This window comes from Dermacentor variabilis, unplaced genomic scaffold (genome assembly GCF_050947875.1).
Source record: "Dermacentor variabilis isolate Ectoservices unplaced genomic scaffold, ASM5094787v1 scaffold_12, whole genome shotgun sequence".
Classification (NCBI taxonomy): Eukaryota; Metazoa; Arthropoda; class Arachnida; order Ixodida; family Ixodidae; genus Dermacentor; species Dermacentor variabilis.
Window position 1 is genome coordinate 6,296,000 of NW_027460280.1, and position 17,875 is coordinate 6,313,874.

Below are 17,875 nucleotides of genomic sequence, written 5' to 3' on the forward strand. Positions count from 1 at the left end.
GATCGCATTTTGGCGTCTACTTCATTAAGTATAACACTTGAGATCGTTAAGTGCCTGGAAAAAAAGCGCCAATTTGCTTGTGCTTATGGGGATGGGAGTTGCTACCCCGACGCGGGAAGCATAAACTTGTGTCACCGCCTGCTGTCAACGACAGAAAGCAGCCTTTCAGGAACGGGGGGTGGGGGGGTATGCTGCCGCCTGCCCTCCCTGAAACGCCGGTTTCTGCAGCTGACGGCAGGCGGCGACACAAGTTTATGTTTTCGTGTCTCGGCAGTAGCTAGCCTGCCCATGTGTAAGCGCAGGCAAATTTGCACTTTTACTTAAAAACCAGACGATTAACTGTGCCAAGTGTAATACTAAACGACGCAGACGCCAAAATGCGATCATTCTGCAAAATTTGAGCAAGAACAGTGCAGCGGTGAGCGCAGAACCCTTTTTCAAACACGTGCAGCGAAATATTTATGACCCTGTACTAATACACGTGCACGCAACAAATGCGCGCTTAACACTCGCAAAAGAAAGGAATAGAGAAAAAGTTCCAACTAATAGTATTTTGCCTCCTTATTTTTTAAGTAGTTATCGTATGATTGCTGGCGAAATCGGAGGTAAAATATTAAGTGTTCACGAAAACAGCCAGCGCCCAAATAGTGCCGTTGCTTTAAATAACTTGGCAAGAGCGCGGCTTGTCTGCGCATGCGCAGTACGATGATCGCAACCCTCTTGACTAGGCCTAGTGCATTTTAACATGGACCCGGAGGGAAGCCGTGAAAGATCCTGAAACTTTTTAATTTATTGCAAAGTTTATTCGTTTAGTGCTGTTGCAAGGTACCTGCAGTTGCCTACAAGTAGAGTTGGGATCCATGGACAGTACGTCCATAATTACTCAAGTTAACCGAGAAGAGGAGCAACTAACAAATTTTCCTCCAGATCGAGGTAGGTATACATTGCAATATGGCGCCATCGCGCCGGAGGGAGCGAAACGCTGGTCGGGACCGAGGTTTGAGGCGCGAGCTCACGCGGCGTTTTGCCGGGGGCCCCGCCGTGCCGCTGGGGGGGGCTGTGTCGCGTGCGTGCGTAAGGTGGCGCGGTGTTTTCTGGCCCCCCCGGTGTTCTAACCTCAATCGGGCCGCGGCGGCGGCCGGTGGCGCCGGCCGTGTGGCCCTAGTTATGTGCCCGGGGGCCGAAGGTAAGCAGCGGCCTGCGTTGCGCTGAGCGGCACGGCGCGGCCCAGCAAAGGCGGCAAGGGGGGCGGGGCGCCCACCCCGTCGACGGGCGGCTCGACCTACCCGGGCGGCAGGGGCCCGCCGCCGCCCCGTAAGAGCGGTGAGTCCGGCGGCGGGGCCCGGCGGGCCGTGGCTACAGCCCCCCCCCCCCCCCTCTCACTCCTCCCGTGCAGTGCCGCCCTCCAGCAGGAAGCCCCGGCAGCGTGGCTTCCTCAACACGCTGCTCTGCTGCTTCGGGAGCAATAACCAAGGTGCTAGCAACCCCGTGATTGCCGAGGAGAATGGCCAGTACTCGCCCAAGGTGAGCGTTGTCTTCCTGTATGTGCAGTGGAGGGCAGCTTTTCCTTACTGGCCAATGAAAAGGTGTCCTCTGTGTGTGTGCAGCGTGTATCTGTTAATGTTGTCTTTTACTTCTCGCTGATTTCTGAAATAATTGGTCCGAATACTTTCTCAATAGTTTTTAAGTAGTGTACTTCTTTATGTACTTTGAAGTGAAGTGGCCAAGATGTTCCTGTTATTATTTCTTTTCTAAATTGTATGTGTATCAAGGTACATCGCATGGTGTGGTTAAAGTGTTATCATTTTGATATATTGGAGCCATATGTTAAAGGGCTCCTCACCAGGTTTGTGCATTGCAAATAGATGTGATGCGTTGGTCACACAGTGGCTATTGTGTCTGCACGGTGTGGAAACAGCTGACATTTCAAAAAGACACCGGGGCAAACTTCTCGAGGGAGCCCTGCTTCCAGCCCAGGGTACCATGCGCCTCTATGCACTGCGTGCAACAATGCTGCTTATGGCACGTGACCTTCATGAAGTGCAGAATACCACCTAGCAGGAGAGTGTGGTGCAGTCTAATTGAGGCAGTGATTCCTCCTGGCAGCATGACAACATGACAATCTCTCCTCTCTCACAGTAATGAACCAATTCTTAGTGTGAGATGCTCCCTAGACTACAAGTAGCAGTGTATAAGGAAAATGTCCAAACCTGGTGAGGAGGGGCCCTTTAACAGAGTTGGCAATGCCAGGTAAAGTGAGGCCTCGGTTAACTGTCAAGCCTGGTTATCAGTCAAGTTTGTACAAGTCCATAATGGGTAAGTGCATAGCCTCCTGTCAATAGTGGAAGCACAGGCTAGGTATCCTCTAACATGACTGGCTGTAGTTCAGATAGCCTTGTATGTTTTTATCATGGCATTTTCTTGCTTTCTGCATTATCGAGATTTCATGTGTTGAGAAGTTTTCTGTGCCAACACTGGTGTTATGGCTTGTCCATTTTTGATTCCATAGTGCATGCCTTGGTCAACAGCTGCTGAATATCACTGCAGCTTGCATTCTGTGTGAGGCCACTTGCATAAAAGGTATGCCTCCATCCTGGAGTGTGATGACATGTAGCAAGTTCTCTGTTGCTTGTTTCCTTTTCAGTGTAATGGTGTTGTGTGCTGGTCTTGTGCCTCGAGCTTTCAATGTTGTGTATCTATGTGCATTCATCATTGAGCATCCCTAGAAAGCTGTTAGGCGATGAGAGGTGCCTTGCCTGTACTTATCAAGAAAGTGTGTATGACGGATATGATTGATTAATGGTTTTAAAGGTGCTAGGGCCACTTCTAGCCAAAAAGTGCCATATGCTTGGTGTATTAATGGTATTAATGGTAACAAAGAATGTAGCATGGCTGTAAAGGGGCCTAAATTAAGTCTTCAAATTGCTTAAAGTATAAGTATACTAAAATAATGGCAATGATTATTGATGATGTGTGTTATGATTATAAAATCCTTGCAACGAAGGATGATTAAGCGAGGCGTATAGGATAGCACACGTGCCTCAGCAGAGCCCCTTGATGCAAGGGCCCGGAGGCAGCATGACAGATATGGTTCGTAGAGATGTTACAATCGGAGAATGGAAGTAAACATGCCTAGCAGCTAGCTCAAGGCAGCTCTGAGTGGACCCTTTTAAGGGATGATGTCAAGTTGAGGAATACAGGTTATTAGTCTGTTTTGCAGAGCACATTTTTCTTTGCAAATCAAGGTCTTTTATAGAATTATAGAGGCCAGAATGAAGCTGTCCATATTTCTGAAGCAGAATGCTCACTTGTTACCAAATCCAGGAGAAATAAGCAAGAGAAGAAAATGCTGCCTTCTTAATGTTGTATGCAATCAGGATTCAACTGCATCATTCTGGGAAGATAACCTGCCGCGGTGGCTTAATGGCCATGGTGTTGTGCCGCTAAGCGCGGGGTCACGGGATGAGATCCTGGCCGTGGCGGCAGCCGCATTTTGATAAGGATGAAATGCAAAAACGCCCATGCATTGGGGGCACGTTAAAGATCCTGTGGTGGTCAAAATTAATCCGAAGTACGTGCCTCATAATCAAATAGTGTTTTTTTTTTTTTGGCACATAAAAGCTTTGAATTCATATCTGGGTAAAAATGGGAAAGAATGGAACAGCAGAGTTCAGAAATATGTCCATGTTGGCCCAACCCTATAGTATTACAATTACCACACTTATAACACTCTGAATGAAGAACTTTCTCCACCATGTGTGATGTCAAAACAAGGAAAGCTGGATACACTTTAGCTGACAGTGTCTCCATGCGCATGCATGGAGACACTGTCATTTTATGTTGGCTTTCGTTGTGACTGGGTAGAAATGTCAAAAAAAAAAAAAAGTCACGTAAGCATTGGTCAAATAAGAAACATTTTATACCCTATCAAAAAGAAATTTACTGAACAAAAACATTTGCTTGAGTTTTAGGATATTGGGTAACTCTCTTTTCAGGGCGGAACATGTCTAGTAAACTGCCAACACTTGAGTGATTTTGTCGGCTGATGCCTTCCATGTGGTAGCCAGATGAATGTCGCACACTCCACAAGTGGCCCCTTGCCGGGTTGACACTTGGCTACACTTGCCTGTTCGACCAGTGTGAAAGCTTTGCTGAACTGCATGCGCACTTGAGGGAAAACATTGTAGGCCAATCTCCTGGTCATAACTTGAATGGGTTGAGCAATAACTTTGCGTTTATTTTATTTTATTTACATAATACTAAAGGCCCGAAAGAGGGCCCAGGCAGGAGGGGCAAACGTACATAAAAATATATCCAAGCAACGTATACAAATATTTGCATATAACAAGATCATATACCTAGCAACAAAGAGGAGTAATAATTGTAAAAGCAGAAAAATGAAAAGAAAAATGCGTTCTCAAAGCATTGAAATGGCATTACTCACATGAGATCCAGGTGTGGCAAAGAGTAGGGTGTGTCTGTAATGTCAATTGAAATCTGGCTGGGCCTTCTGAAAGAGGGCTATAACATGAGTCTTTTACATTGCTACCTGTGCTGCTAATCCACAAGTTTCTGGGGCTCGGAATAATGTAAAATTGTTGACCTAAAATACGAGCTCAAAACTGTGGCAACGGAATGGGGTCTCCAGTGTGCAGGTTTCTTCCCAGCAGTGGCTGAGTTGTTGCATGGAGACATTTGCTGCACGCGCTGCACATGTTTTGCCCTCGTAGCTTATGACAGCATTCCGAGAGCACCAGAACCAATTGCTGTTCAGTACTTCTGTGAATGTTGCTCAACCAACTGGGCTGCCATGCATGGCAGTACCATTACGACACCTGTTCGACCTACGAGTAGCAGGCGTGCTTCAGCTGATGTCTAGGCGATCGCTGGATGTCAGAATTCACATGTTTTCTGTGTCTTTCGCTATGTCATTTCATGAATGTTAGACCATGTTTGCATACCTGCTGCTTTTGGGCACATATTAAGAATAATCTTCTCTAGTGGACAGCTTGAAATATTTGTTGCAGGGGGCGCCCAGACGGATCAACTGGTTGCATCTCGTCAGTGCTTCTCTGGGTGATTGATTAAATTTGTAGGTGCAGCTCAGTTAACACGTTAACCAAGGGCTGTTTGGGTCAAGGGACCAAACAGTCATTCACTGCAGTTAACCCTTTGAGGTTCGAATTATTTTGAAGAAAACTTTCCCTGGTGGTCAAATTACTTTATTGCGGATCTTGAATGTACAAGATGTATAAAGTCCGGAATAAATAGTAAAAAAAAATTAGGAACAGTATTTTGGTGTCGGCATCACTCAGAACTGCAAAATGTTCAATAGTATTTCAGAGTGTGGTACTCCTTGAAACACGAGTCTCCGCACAGCCGCAGAGAGCGAGAATACCTCATGAGCGGCGGTGATAAACGAGCTAAGAGCAGTGCCAATCAAGATAGAAATCAACTTCCGCCGCCCCTGCGATAGCGTGCCGACAAAGATAAAAATCATGTTTCGCGCGCCTCCGTTGCGGCGGAACCGAAACCGCGAAAGCGCGTTGCCGCTGAGAGCGAGAATACCTCGCGAGCGGCGGTTATAAACAAGCTTAAGAGCAACGCCAATCGAGATAGAAATCAACTTCCACCGTATCTGCAAGAGAGTGCCGACAAAGAGAAAATGACGTTTCGCGAGCCTCCGTTGCGATCACGCGGCGAAACCGAAACCGCAAAAAGGGGTGTAGCCGCAGTCTGCTCGACGCGCTGAAGCTAGAAGTCAGTTCTGTTTATCTCCCCAGGAAGGTAGCACAAATTTCAAACGCTTCTTGTAAGTCCTAAGAGGTGGCAGCACCTCCCAGTGAGCATGCATCATCATTATGGCGCGAAATTTCCAACAGAGGGTCGAAACCGTACTTGTACGACAAAGAACTTGCGGGACAGAAAACCGCCGCCGTACATGTATGGCAAAAACCGTCAAAGGGTTAAACGTCGGCAACCACTATAGGAAACCATGCGAGGAGTGGGTTGAAGTTAATCACGTATGCAGATTTGTGCGAGTTGTCCAACTCTGGCTAGCTTCACAAGCAAATGAGCAAATTTATTTAAAAAACATGCAATTTACTTGTATTTCATGGTGTATGTATGAAGTAAAATGAATTGAGAAAATGTTGTAGCCCTTTAAGGAGGAACTCATGCAAGTGTGCTGCCTCTGCTAAGCATGATAGGGCAACATTCCTATTCTGCAAAAATGTGCACAGTTTTGGGTTCACTGACTTGCCTGATGCATGTTTGAAGGAAGGAGTGCCCTCATCTTTATTAGTTCAGAGAAGCATACATCTTGCTGTTCAAAATGGCTGTCCTCATTGGCGGCCTTTGTCACTCCCTCTGCAAGCTTGACTGTGAGACATTTATCCATACCTGATTTGAATATGCATTAGGAATTTGAAGCCCTCATCAGACTTGCATGATTTATAACCTTGTGATGCCTCTCTTAACCTCTTCTTTGTCACTGTGCCTTACCCATATTTATACAGTGCCACTAGCATATAATAGAATGATCTTGGCCGTTGTTTTAGAGCCATGGATTCAGCCTTCTGACACATTGTCATGTCTTACCGTCTGCAGTTTTGTACTATTGTTATTGGTTCTTATGGATATTGTCACATGGTAGTGACGTATAAAGAACACAGTTGCAATACTGTGGAGACGAAACTAACTTTGATTGGGCGAACCTGTGCCCACAAAAACAGGCTACACTTAAAGAATGGTGATAGCGGCAAACACAGTCGGCGATTGTCAAAATCTGAACAGCGGGTCAAGCGCGTCAGCTTTTATACATCATTAGTCGAACGTTCCACAGTAATTGCTAGGACTCTCATGTCTTCCACAAAGTTCTACACCATTCGCGTCGTGCACGCATGCAATCAGATTTCTCAAGGTTTGGTGACAGGCAGCGGATGGAACCATCGATCTATACATGCAGGCATGTCCTGCATGTGCATTAACATCTGTTAGGTGGTGAAACGTAGTCACCCAATAAAGATACTTGCAAGTATACGTTTCATACCCCCCTTTTAAAAAGCATCGACCCGATGCTGTAAACAAACGAAAGTAATAAAGAAAAAGACCCATAGCAAAGAAACAACAAACTAAGGAAGTTCATCAGCGTGCGTAAAAGGGCTTAAAGGGACACTAAAGGTTAATATTAAAGGGACACTAAAGGTTACTATTAAGTCAACGTAAACTGTTGAAATACCATCACAGAAACCTCGAAACGCTTGTTTCGTGTCAAGGAGAGACTTATTTTAAGAGAAAATGCGTTCTGAAGCGTCCGCGTACCTCTAGCGCAGTTCAAATCGCCCGCCCTCCGATCGAGGAGTACTGACATCATGGTCTCATAGTGACGTTGCGCCATCGGTGAGTAGAACGGCGTCCGCAGACGGCGCTACGGCTTTTCTGCGCAAAACGCGAACGCGCGGCCAGAAACAGAGCCAAGACAGAGCCGACAGCAGAGCGAAAGCGGGAGTATGGTGGCTAGCGGAAGGAGAAACGAATTACGTCCCACATTACGTCCCACGGCACACGGAGAGTCCGTTTTCGTTAAACTATAGGCTGCGGCGAGCTCGCAGTGTGGTCGGCGTGGTCTATGAGAAGCGACGAGCCTTTTCGCACTCGCAACAGGGCATAAAAATGTGCGAATCGACGCAAAACTCGGCCTAGAAACGTGCTTCGCCACAGCCAGGGCTCAATACGACCCAAGCTGGCACGACCCAGATGTCGTTTCCCGCACCGCCACCAGGCGCCGCTACTATACCTCAAACTCCAGCGCAAGACGCCCATAAGCTGGTACTTCATTCCATGACGCTAACTTCGACGCTCGTCGCAATGGACCCTGACACCTACAGATTGGCTCGCGATGGTGGGCTCAACTTCAGCGATTTGAGCACCGACGAGCGCGACCTGCTGCTGAGGGCTCGCACTGCCGGCGTCGTTCCGTACTACGACGGCGGCCTCGACACCGGCTCTCCGGAGCGGGAAAGCAACGAGGGCTTCCCGCGACATCACATGGACGTGGCATTTTCGCTGCTTGTTCCAAATGAAAGTTTTGCGAGCCAGCAGAACCCTCACAGCACGACGCGATAACGAAACTACTGAAACTCCAAAGCATGCGCGGCGCAGAGTCGAGCGAAAACGAAACCTTTCGATCACTCATATTACTGAAGGGTAACGTCAAAATGTTATTTTTTCTTAGAATCGAATAGACGTAGACAAGTAGCATTTTTTTCCGTCTTATAATCGAATGAAATGATATTTTTAATACGAGTAGTTGAGTATTAGTAACACAAATTATGAGGAGTCCTTTCGTCATCGGGCTAGTACCGGAATGTCGCTGGGGGGTCTCAAATCGTGTCATGCATTTACCTCAATTTCTCGGTTACTAAAGCTCTGTTCGCGATTATATTGACGCCTTAGATGTTCTAGAACATTGCTCTACCACTTTAACTTGAGTTTCTGGTAACCTTTAGTGTCCCTTTAAGTCAACGTGGACTGTTGAAATACCATCCCAGGAACCTCGAAACGCTTGTTTCGTGCGAAGAAGAGACTTGTTTTAAGAGAAAATGCGTTCTCAAGCGTCCGCGTACCTCTAGCGCAGTTCAAATCACCCGCCCTCCGATCGAGGAGTATTGGCGTCATGGTCTCATAGTGACGTTGCGCCGTCGGTGAGTAAAACGGCGAGCCCACAGACGGCGCTACGGCTTTTCTGCACAAAACGCAAACGCGCGGCCAGAAACAGAGCCAAGACAAAGCCGACAGCAGCTCGAAAGCGGAACTGTGGTGACTAGCGAAAGGGAAAGTGCACGACGATAAGCTGGTTCTTTATTTTATGACGCCAACTTCGACGCTCGTTGCAATGGATGACCCTGACAACGACACATTAGCTCGCGATGCTGAGCTCAAGTTCAGCGATTTAAGCACTGATGAACGGGACCTGCTGCCTAGGGCTCGCGCTGCCGGCGTCGTTGCGTACTACTACGACGACGGCCTGCTTTGAAAGGCACTTCACGCGACTTCAGTAAGTCGGTGTTGAACTCGTAATCCTCTGGACGAAAGTGCAGCGAGCACACCACGTGATTTTTCGGCTCTTTGCCAGCGCACTGTGGCAGAGGTACGGCTCTTAACGACTTCGAACGGAGAGGTTCACTCGTTGGCACACAGTGATAAGTAACGTTGGATTCGCCGCTGCAACTACCCTTGGCCAAGTTCCACAGACCGTTCGCGCATCCCACGACATCACATGGACGTGGAATTGTCGCTGCTTGTTCCGAATGCAAGTTTCGCGAGCCAGCAGGACTGCTGCAGCACGACGCGATAAAGAAAGAACTGAAACTCCAAAGCGCGCGCCGCGCAGAGTCGAGGGAAAACGAAACCTTTCGATCACCCATACTACTCAAGGGTAACGTCAAAATGTTTTTTTCTTAGAATCGAATAGAAGTAGACAAGTAGCATTTTCTTCAGTCTTATAATCTAATGAAATTATCTTTTTAATACGAGTAGTTGAGTACTAGTGACATAAATTATGATGAGGAGTGCTTTCGTCATGGGGCTAGTACCGGAATGTCGCTGGGGGGTCTCAAATCGTGTCGTGCATTTACCTGAATTTCTCGGTTGCTAAAACTCTGTTCGCGATTATATTGATGCCTTAGAAGTTCTAGAGCATTGCTTTATCACTTTAACTCGACTTTCTGGTAACCTTTAGTGTCCCTTTAACGCCTGCTTCAGCTCTACCGCTGGTCGCCCCGGCGTTCACCATCTCCGTGATCGGCCCTCGTATGGGGAGTTCTTAACGCCTGCTTCACCTGTGCCGCGGGTCGCCCCGGCATTGCACTATCAACGGTATCGGCCCACGTATGGGGAGTGCTTAACGGCTGCTTCACCTCCAATGCGGGTCGCCCCAGCATTGCACTATCTTCGGGATCGGCCCACGTATTGGGTGTGCTTAACGGCCGCTTCACCTACGCCGTAGGTCGCCCCGGCATTCTCCATCTCCGGGATCGGCCCAAGTATGGGTAGTGCTTAACGCCTGCTTCACATCCGCCGTGGGTCACCCTGGATATCACAATATTCGTGATCGGCCCTCGTATGGGGAGTTCTTAACGCCTGCTTCACCTGCACCGCGGATCTCTTCAGACCACTTCAGATCGTGCGCGGCGCTGCTGTGAATATGAAACGCCGTCTGGCACAACTTCATAGTCCAGTTCGCTAACACGTCGGATGATCTTGTAGGGTCCGAAACACTGTCGCAATAGTTTCTCACTGAGTCCTCATCAATGTATTGGGGTCTAAACCCAAACACGGTCGCCAGGCTGGTACTGTACGTAGCATCGTTGGAGGCTGTAATGTCGGCTGTCGGTACGCTGCTGGTTCTTGATCCGTAGGCGGGCGAGCTGTCGGGCTTCTACGGTGCGTTGGAGATAGGTAGCGACGTCAAGATTCTCTTCATCGGTGACGTGCAGCAGCATGACGTCAAGAGTCATTGTCGGGTTCCTGCCATAAACCAGCTTGAACGGCGTGATCTGTGTTTTCTTGTACCGCCGTGTTGTAAGCAAAGGTTACGTACGGCAGGACCACGTCCCACGTCTTGTGCTCGACGTCGACGTACATTGCTAGCATGTTGGTGAGAGTCTTGTTCAGGTGCTCTGTGAGACCATTCGTCTGCGGGTGGCAGGCAGTTGTCCTCCTGTGGCTTGTCTGGTTATATTGCAGAATGGCTTGGGTGAGCTCTGCTGTAAAGGCCGTTCCTCTGTCAATGATCGGGACTTCCAGGGCACCATGTCGCAGCAGGATGTTCTCGACGAAAAATTTCGCCACTTCAGCTGCACTGCCTTTTGGTGGAGCTTTAGTTTCAGCGAAGCGGGTGAGGTAGTCCGTCACCACGACAATCCACTTATTTCCGGATGTTGACGTCGGAAAGGGTCCCAACAAATCCATTCCGATCTGCTGAAATGGTCGGCAAGGAGGTTCGATCAGATGTAGTAATCCTGCTGGCCTTGTCAGTGGTGTCTTGTGTCTCTGACAGTCTCAGCATGTCTTGACGTAACGGGCGACATCGGCGTTCAGACGCGGCCAGTAATACCTTTCATGTATCCTCGACAGCGTCCGGGAGAATCCGAGGTTCCCAGCGGTTGGATCGTCATGTAGGGCATGGAGCACTTCTGGGTGCAGCACTGACAGAACAACCAGAAGGTAGTTGGCCTGGACTGGTGAGAAGTTCTTCTTCACGAGTAAGTTGTTTAGTAGCGTGAACGAAGACAATGCACGCTTAAATGCCCTAGGGACAACGTCAGTGTTCCCTTCTAAATACTCGACGAGGCCTTTTAGCTTCGGGTCTGCTCGTTGCTGTTTAGTGAAGTCTTCCGCGCTTATTATTCCAAGGAAGGCATCTTTCGGTGGGGGCATGTGATAGGCAGTCGGTGTCAGAGTGTTTTCGTCTGGACTTGTAGATTACAGTGATGTCGTATTCTTGCAGTCTGAGGCTCCACTGCACCAACCGTCCTGAAGGATCCCTTAAGTTAGCTAGCCAACACAACGCGTGATGGTCGCTGACGACTTTGAATTGCCTGCCATATAGGTATGGGCGGAATTTCGCTGTAGCCCAAATGATGGTGAGCCAATCCTTTTCAGTCGTAGAATAATTGCCTTCTGCTTTTGACAGCGACCGGCTAGCATAAGATATCACCCGTTCAAGTCCGTCTTTCCTCTGGACTAGGACGGCACCGAGGCCTAGGCTACGGGCGTCAGTGTGGATTTCGGTATCGGCATCTTCGTGGAAATGTGCAAGTACGGGCAGCGACTGCATGCGTCGTTTGAGTTCTTGTAATGCGTCTGCCTGCGGCGTTTTCCACTTGAACTCGACATGGCATTTGGTTAGATGTGTTAGTAGCTCTGCGATGCGTGGAAGTCCTTGACGAAACGCCTATAGTAGGTACACATGCCAAGGAACCTACGCACTGCCTTCTTGTCGACGGGCTGCGGGAACTTTGCGATGGCAGCTGTCTTCTGCGGGTCGGCGCAGACTCCAGATTTGCTGATGACGTGGCCTTGGAACAGAAGCTCATTGTAAGCGAAGCGCCACTTTTCCGGCTTCAGAGTGAGCTTTGATGACTTGATGGCCTCTAATACTGTCTCAAGCTACCTAAGGTGATCGTCAAAATTTCTGGCGAGGACGACGACCTCATCCAAGTAAACAAGACACGTCTGCCACTTCAATCCTGCTAACACAATGTCCATGACGCACTGAAACGTTGTAGGTGCCGAGCACAGTCCTAATGGCATGACCTTGTAGAGGCCGTCTGGCTTGATGAAAGCAGTCTTTTCGCAATCTGTCTCACAGACTTCTATTTGCCAGTAGCCAGACTTGCGGCCCATCGATGAGAAGTATTTGGTGTTGCAGAGCCAATCCAATGTGTCGTCTATCCGAGAAGGGGGTATACGTCCTTCTTCGTGATCTTGTTAAGTCGACGATAATTGACACAGAAACGTAGGGTGCCGTCCTTTTTCTTCAAGACTACAGGAGATGCCCACATGCTTTTCGACAGCTGGATAATGTGGTCGCGCAGCAGAGTATCTTCGTCAGTTCGACGAACAGCAACCGCACCTCCATCGGTTGCTGCTTTTAGTTTTCCGGATATGGGCTCGCAGAGCAACCCCAGGCTGGGCAGTGTATGGCCGGCGCTGCGGCGACAGGTAGCGGCCTGGTGATGGCGAATGGGACGGTCGTCGAGAGCTCCACTGAGTAGCGGCGAGGTAGCCGGCAATATCGCGAGGGCGTTCACCTTGCTGCGGGTGCAGAGCGTTGATGGCGAACCCTCGTGGTCCCATTTCACGGTATGGACATCGGTGGTAGATATGTTCGGCTTCCCCGCAGTGATAGCAGAGCGGGTGATGGTCGGGGGGTGCGCCAAATGTCCATCTTCCTCGCATAGCTGCGCTGGGCAACGGGTGGGCGTGCTGGCGGCCCTGGCGCGGTCGTGGAGGGGTCTTGACGACGGGCGACGGCTGCGTAGGTCATCGCTTCCGCCACAGGAAGTGACAATTCGGGCTGCACTTCAGTAACGCCCAGTGACCGTCGAAGCTTGTCCTTGACGATGTCTGTGACTGAGGACACCTGAAGTTGTGACGAAGGAAACATCTTGCGCCATTCTTCGCGCACAATGGCCCTGATGGTTTCTTGGAGATCACCGGCACCCAGTGCGTGGATGGCACACTGCGGCGTGAGCACTTGGCGGTTATATTGCCTAGTGCTCATTTCTAGAGTTTTCTCAATCGTCATTGCCTCTCTCAGGAACTCAGCTACAGTCTTAGTGGGTTTCGGATCAGTCTGGCGAAAAGTTCTTGCTTTACGCCTCGCATCAAGAAACTCACTTTTGTCTTGGGGTCGGCGTGCCGCAAAAGACGGGTCATCTCTTCCGTGAAGATGACGCTAGTCTCATTGGGTAGTTGCCCTTGGGTTTCCAGCAGAACTTCGGCCCTTTTCGGACACTGCTCATGAACGTCCTCTGGAAGTTACTGTGGAACAGGTCCCATGCTGTAAAGATGGACTCCCGGTTCTTGAACCAACTCCTCGTGGCATCTTCCAAGGAAAAGTGCACATGTCGTAGCTTATCCTCAGAGGTCCAGTTGTTGAAGGTCGAGACCCTTTCGAAAGTTTCGAGCCAGGTTTCCAGATCCTCTGACGTAGCTCCACGGAAGGTAGGGGGCTCTCTGGGTTGTTGAAGTACGATGGGTGACACTGGTGCTGTCATTGTAGTTGTCTTGGCCACAATCTTTTTGGTCTTCTCAGGTAGAAGTCCGTGCTCTGTGGGCAGCTGTTGTTGACGGTGGCTTGCTCGATGCTCCGGGACTATGTTGTTTTCTTTGCGGTTCCGGGCTTGGCTCACGGCTTGTTGGGGCGTCCGGTGCATGCACGAAAGCACTTCCACCAGATGTCACATGGTAGTGACGTATAAAGAACACAGTAGCAATACTGTGGAGACGAAACTAACTTTTATTGGGCGAACCTGTGCCCACAAAAACAGACTACACTTAAAGAACGGTGACAGCAATGAACATAGTCGGCGATCGTCAAAATCTGATCAGCAGGTCAAGCGCGTCGGCTTTTATACATCAGTGGTCGAACGTTCCAGAGCAATCGCTGGGACCCACGTCTCTTCCACAAAGCTCTACACCATTCGCATCGCGCATACATGCAATCAGACTATCCAAAGTTCGGTGGCAGACAACGGATGGAACCATCGATAACATACCAGAAACTTTCTATGCATGCAGGCGTGTCCTGCGCTGTGCGTTAACATTTGTTAGGCGGTGAAATGTGGTCACCCGATAAAGATAACCCGTACATGTGTCAATATAGAGTAGGCTTGCGTTAATTTGATTTTTCAGTTAATTCAATCCTGACCAAAAGTCGTAGCCCATACATCTTTATGGGCCAGGACTCTAATGTGGTTTTGACCTTCAAAGTGGCCCTTGCAAAATAAGTTGAACTGGTCGGCACTGGTGACTTCAATCGAGATCCCAGTGGTTGTAGGATTGCTCTTCCTGATAGTTAATTTTCTAATGTTGATTTGTGCTTGGCAGAGCTGGAAATGGCAGCTTACAGTGAATGGTTACATACCTATTCGATTCAATGAGAACATGTTTTCCCAAGAAAATGGGTCCGAAAATAGCCTGTGCATTAATAATCGGATATGAAGCCAACTGTTTATGGCTTAGGAAACAGCAGGGTGTCTACCAACTGGGAAAACCGGGAATTCTCAGGGATTTTGAGTAATCTGGAAAAACTAAGGGAATTTGTGCCTCTATCAGGGAAAATTAGCTGTAATTTTATTGAAAGGGTCGAAAGTCGCGCTAATGCTGGCTCGAGTAACAGACAGGAATCGTAATGAATAGTCTTTGACACCCTGTTTTCGGCTGGAGGAGTTGCCAGTGTACACTCAAGGACCGACTTTCTGAATGGACGATAATTTGGACGGCTTTGCGGCACGCTGAGCACGAGATCGTGGGATCGAATCCCGGCCACGGCGGCCGCATTTCGATGGGGGCGAAATGCGAAAACACCCGTGTACCTAGATTTAGGTGCACGTTAAAGAACCGCAGGTAGTCGAAATTTCCGGAGTCCTCCACTACGGCGTGCCTCATAATCAGAAAGTGGTTTAGGCACGTAAAACCCCATAATTTTTCGCGGCACCACCATGTACCCCATAGAGTCAATGTATCAGAACGTCTGAAACTTCAGACGCAAGAACCCTTCGCCACCCGATTTTCCGGACTTTTGGCCGCGACCACAGGCCCGAAACGGCATTAATAAAAGCCACCACTGCTGCCGTTTTGATTACCACGCCTCCTCGAACCGGCGCTCTCTCACGCAGATTTGCTGGCAGCCGTAGCCACCACTGCGGCAATGCTAGACCTAGCTGCTTCGACGTTCGCTATCGAGTTTCTTGCCGTTTGGTGCCATGTTTTTTTTTTTTTTTTGAAAGAATTTGCTGCTGGTCAGCAATGGCACTGACTTTGTGGTCCTCGCGATTGGCTTAGAAGCTTCGAAAGCACGGTGCGTTGCATAATGCCGGTTCCCGAAGGTCAGCTTCCCTTCTCTACAGAAATGTTGCTTGGTGAAGCATACGCAAAAGTGTTCAGTAAAGCATAACAAGCATGGGAAGGGGCTATTGCCACGGGACACAGTATGTATTCAATAATTATACATGCGTGCACCCGGTATCTCCTGTCATGGTATGAGAACCGATATGCCTAATCAGATAGGCCTAATCGATAGGCCTTCAGATCATTTTCGAATGTGCCTGTGGCTGTTTGAGCCCGTAAGGGCAGTAAATGACATGCATTTATTTTTTCCAACTGGCCGATTTTTCGGACGTTTTCACAGCCTATAGGGAGTTCGAAAAATCGGACGTGGACTGTGCAATTGACCAAGAAGATGCTTCAAATGTTCCGTGAGACGAACGAGTGGTGGAAGGAGGACAAGAACAGAAAGGACCTATGCATTGAGGAATGAACAGGAAAGGAAGCATGCTGCCGCCGTTTTGAAGGAGCTTGAGCTCAAAAAGCGGTGTTTTGCCCGAAGCCGAGATGCAGTTGTCCCCCTTGATCCAAACCAAAATAAACAACTTAAAGCAGTGAAAAACAACACTGAGGCATCATGCGAGGGCTTAGAGTATGTCAGGAAGGTTGAGGTTGGCTTACGAGCAGTTCAGAAAGAATCTCAATTGTGACAAAGTTGGGGCCTCATGCCACTGAGCTTGCTATCGGTTGATAGAAATAGCTCATATTCGAAAATATTTGCTTCTGTATGCGTCTCCTTTTTATTTGTATTTGAGAATGTCCGACTCGATTTGCAATTTTTTTTCGAAAACATTTTATTTGCTGTGCATTTTACAAACTCATCCCTTCTATTCTTTTTTTGAATAACATGAACATTACTACGTAGTATTCAAATTGGATTAAGTCATTTTTTTAGTTTTTTCATATCCTTACTAGAGAGTGACAGCATCGGGCGATATGGTTCCAGCGCATCTTGACGTAAAACATATTTTCCATCCCTAAGGGAATTTTGCAGAGGCACTCGGGGAATTCGGGGATGTCAACTTGGTAGACACCCTGAACATTCAAAGGCAATGTCCTCACTATAGTCATCACAAGGCGGCAACGGAACAGGATTTTGCATAGGTTAGCAGCAGTAACCTGCTGCTTTCATTGTGAAGCCTAATTCAATACTTTACTTTAAAGTGCAACTCCAGCATGTTTTTAAACCATATTAGCATATTGTCATTTTCAAATGGCATTGACAACCCTGTCACTGGTAGGGTGGTTCAGTTAGCTTAGAAACAAATCGGCACTTTAATATAACCAATAAACGAGGTACCAAAACAGGTAGCTGCTTTGTGGGATGTCACAGTGAGTCAATGACGTCGAATCCTATACTACCCTAATGTAAACATGCAACACACGAGGTGCAAATGCCAGAAATAGTGAAGCTGATGTTGTCCTATGACGACATTCGAAGCTTTTCCAGCTCTGACTGGACAGCGGCCATTTCGGCGATGGTATAAGCGCTGAAGGGTCACTGTTTGCTTTTGACCCGTTGCCGCTGCGCGAGGCAGCTTGACGTGCCCAGAATCAGCACATTGTGCTGTGGCAAGACAAAGAGAAGCACTGGTTGTCACGTCTCAAAACGATGATTGTTGGCCGTTGTCTCGTAGAAAAAGGAGCCAGCTTCATCGTTTGTTGGCAATGTGGCGATGTAGTCTTTGACGTCATGAACACAGGATGGCCAGTAAAATGTCATACATTCGTGGGCATGATTCAGGAACATGCAACCACTTTTTAAAATTAATTTTCAGGAAAACTAAATCACTTGCAGTCATATCGTTTGGCACAGATAATCAAGAGTGCAAAAGAGAGTGTACGTAAAAAAATTTTATTATAGGCCAGTGGGCATCGAAAAATTGCTGGAGTGACCCTTAAGCTAGCAGCAACAGGGTCAGGTAATGGAGTCATTCAAGAAAAGGAGTAAAGCTGTGGTTGTGTTATTAAACTCAAGGTGAGCATGTATTCTAAAATAACCCCAGATTTTTTTTTTTTTTTTTAAGTGAGCCTTTTGAGCCTTCTTTCAGATTGCAATGGGAACCCACAAAAACTGGGCTGGTGTTAGATGCAGGTAAATGGAGACATGGGCTGTATCTCTCCTCTTCTTTTAAACCAAATGCAGTTCTTCACTCTGTCAATGTCACTGTACACACCCAATACCTTATCCGTCTGGAGTACATGTTCTGCTTCTCATAAGGCTGTCAAACTAACCTTGAGCTGAACCTAAAACTGG

General features: G+C 48.2%; 1 protein-coding gene across 5 annotated transcripts in view; it reads left to right on the forward strand.

Annotated features, from left to right (window-relative positions):
- Window positions 1-694: 694 nt before the first annotated feature.
- Window positions 695-17,875, forward strand: part of LOC142566373 (carboxy-terminal domain RNA polymerase II polypeptide A small phosphatase 1-like) — a 305,196-nt gene continuing 288,015 nt past the window's right edge. Inside the window, exons 1-2 of one of the 5 annotated variants that reach the window (XM_075677323.1) lie at window positions 695-933; window positions 1,397-1,524. In XM_075677323.1, coding sequence (XP_075533438.1) covers window positions 861-933; window positions 1,397-1,524 — 201 coding nt within the window. In that variant the 5' untranslated portion in view covers window positions 695-860. The remainder of the gene's footprint in view (window positions 934-1,396; window positions 1,525-17,875) is intronic. The other 4 variants (XM_075677324.1, XM_075677321.1, XM_075677322.1 and 1 more) reach the window with 4 other exon arrangements.